This window comes from Vigna radiata, chromosome 2, assembly GCF_000741045.1.
Source record: "Vigna radiata var. radiata cultivar VC1973A chromosome 2, Vradiata_ver6, whole genome shotgun sequence".
Classification (NCBI taxonomy): Eukaryota; Viridiplantae; Streptophyta; class Magnoliopsida; order Fabales; family Fabaceae; genus Vigna; species Vigna radiata.
Window position 1 is genome coordinate 6,671,144 of NC_028352.1, and position 2,736 is coordinate 6,673,879.

A 2,736-nucleotide genomic window follows, 5' to 3' on the forward strand; every position below is an offset into this window, starting at 1 on the left:
TTGAAATAATACATCAGAATTATTTTTAATCCTTTTAATAAGTCCTAAATCTTTCGACCAACCAGAACATCCTACAAAAAAAAGAAAGGAAACCTAAATCCCAGAAATACAGAAATCTCTAAATCTCTTGAGCAACTAAAACATCCTGCAAAAAAGAAGAAGAATTAAACCTACAAATTCAAAACAAACTTTAACAACATGGGACCACTAATAAAACTTAAAGTATGTGTAGTGATAACCACGAGTCGGGTCGAGTCGGGTACGAATAGTGCTTACCCACCATCCAACCTGCAACTCGTCCGTTACAGTGCATGTACTCGCTTAAAATATATCTGCATGTATTTTAAAACTTGTATATATTTATGGATACTCGAAAAATTAAAAAAAAATATATTTTTTATATATTTTAAAAATAAAATTTAAATAAAATTATAAAAAAATATACAATATAAATTAAATTAAATTTTAAAATATAAATTAAAAATTTAATTTTAATTTAAAGAAAAACCGAGACCTAATTCTATAAACCTAACCCCAAATTTTGTAAGAATAAAATTACAAACAAGATAAAAAACGTAAAGAAAACCGCAAAACAACAAACAAATCTGCACCGGTTGTTTTCTCAATTGAGTTTTCTCTTTAATTTATAAGACTTAAATATTATTTCTTGACATTAAACTTACTTGCATTCGTACCAATGAGATACGGTATGTATATTTTAAATATTTTTAAAGTAACTATAGAAGATTGAAAACACAAATGGGATCAAGAATCAATTTTGTGAAAAAAAATCCATGTACACGGATATATGCAGATAAAATACATTGCGGTTAGCTTAGTTACTGTTTATAGATATTTACTATCTATGGATAATATTTTAATATCCGTTTCTAAATGAATCGGATAGAATAATATATTATTCGATCCGCATGTATATGTTATCTGCAAAATATAATAAAAAAACAATTTATATATTTTTTAATTAAATTTAATTAAAAATGAAATGAAATTATATTTTATTAGATTCAATTTAATTAAAATTAAATTTTAATTTATATTATATTATATATATTTTGTAATTTTATTTAAATTGTATTTTAAAAATAAATAAAGTAATTTTTTATATGGATATCCTCGAGTTTTAAAATATCTGTGAATATTTTTTAAACGAAGCGGATCGGATAACGAGTATAGTTTTATCCGACGAATTGCGAATAGAACTATTTTCTGATTAATATTTTAAAATCAAAAGAAATTAGAGCACAAATTATTATAAAATTTATTTTTTTTTCATAATTTTATTACAAACATGTATAAATAAAAGGATTAATTGTGCTCTGGAATGTTAATCAATTACTCTTCCAATCTGGGACAATTTTGCAAACAGGAATCAACCACATCAGCCACATGACCACGATCATCTGAAACATAAAAGCCATTGTAAATGAGATCAGTTCAATTATAAACCATAAAAACATTAACGAAAATTTGAATTTCATCGAAAAATAATTACCAATAGTAACAGTGACTGTCTTGTTGACGCCACACTTTGTAATACAATTGTAGGCACTCGCAGGCACCTTTTTGCATTTTGCAATACATTTATCATAACATTCCACGAATGATGGGCCATCAGAAACAAAACACAGTAAACCGCACTGTACAGGACAAGTGTTTACTGCCTCAACACTTAGAATTTGTATAAAACCCAACATAATCATCACCACAATTGCAGCTCTGTTACTTTTCATCATGCTTTTCCCCCAAAATTACTATAATGTCTCTACACTCTACGTTCAGATTTTGTATAACATTTTAAAGAAAATGAATATCAATTTAAAGCTGTATTTGAAGTAACTATAACGCCTCATTATTTCTCAATAAACCAATAACTGTAACTCTCATTAAATACGCCAATAAATGAATATCTAAAACACAATTAGGCCCATTATATTTTATCTTAAATAATTGTGAGAGAAGTCACATACTTTCAATGTTAAGTCGCAAATTCAATATATGCTTAGATATAAGTCGAAAGAATAATAAGAGAAGACCTTTCGCAACGACTGGAAAGGATTTACAATGATTATTTTATTCCCAAACACTATATGTAAGAAAGATCTCTATGAAAATATTAGTATTTTTTTTAATTATAATATACATTAATTATGGACATTTAATTACTCTTTGACCTTTTCTGTTAATTAATTAATCGTTACTTCATTAAATTTAATTAATAAAAATATTTTTAATTATAAAAATATTTATTTTAAAATTTATTTCTCTTATAGTGTAATATAATTCCTTTTATCAGTAATAATTGATGTTTTATCACTCTTTTAATTTTTGTTGATAAAAATATTTATAATTAAAAAGAATTTATTTCAAACTTTTTATTATAGAAAAACATTTATTACTATAGATAAAAATTTATTACTTTAAGTTTTTTTGCTAACTAATTAATTAATTTATTTACATTTTATTGATAAAAGTAACTTTAGTTGAGAGCCGTCAAAATGGGTCATAACCCACTTATATGCGGGTCAGATTTCAACGCGGCTCATTTAGACCCAGCTCATGCGGGTTGAACCCGTGGTGAGCCGGGTTGGCCCACCAACCCACCTACCTAATTTTATTTTTTTTAATTTATTATTTTATTTATGAAACCCTAACAACTAAAATACTTTCTTCACTCTCTGTATATACCAAAAAAGTAAACTCTGCTTTCACAAATCA

The 2,736-nt window shown here is 25.7% G+C and overlaps 1 protein-coding gene across 1 annotated transcript; it reads right to left on the reverse strand.

Moving 5' to 3' along the window:
• Window positions 1–1,332: 1,332 nt before the first annotated feature.
• LOC111240540 lies at window positions 1,333–1,796 on the reverse strand. Its single transcript, XM_022775605.1, has 2 exons — window positions 1,514–1,796; window positions 1,333–1,421 (listed from the first exon to the last, which is right to left on the reverse strand). Exons 1-2 carry the CDS (start codon window positions 1,752–1,754, stop codon window positions 1,354–1,356), a joined length of 309 nt encoding a protein of 102 aa, XP_022631326.1. The 5' UTR covers window positions 1,755–1,796; the 3' UTR covers window positions 1,333–1,353.
• Between the last annotated feature and the right edge of the window lie 940 nt (window positions 1,797–2,736).

Excerpts from the sequence above, each read along its gene's own strand:
- LOC111240540 (XM_022775605.1), bottom strand. The coding sequence starts at position 1,754 with ATGATGAAAAGTAACAGAGCTGCAATTGTGGTGATGATTATGTTGGGT. Across the intron at positions 1,422-1,513 it reads GACAGTCACTGTTACTATTG|ATGATCGTGGTCATGTGGCT; the intron begins GTAATTATTTTT and ends TTTATGTTTCAG.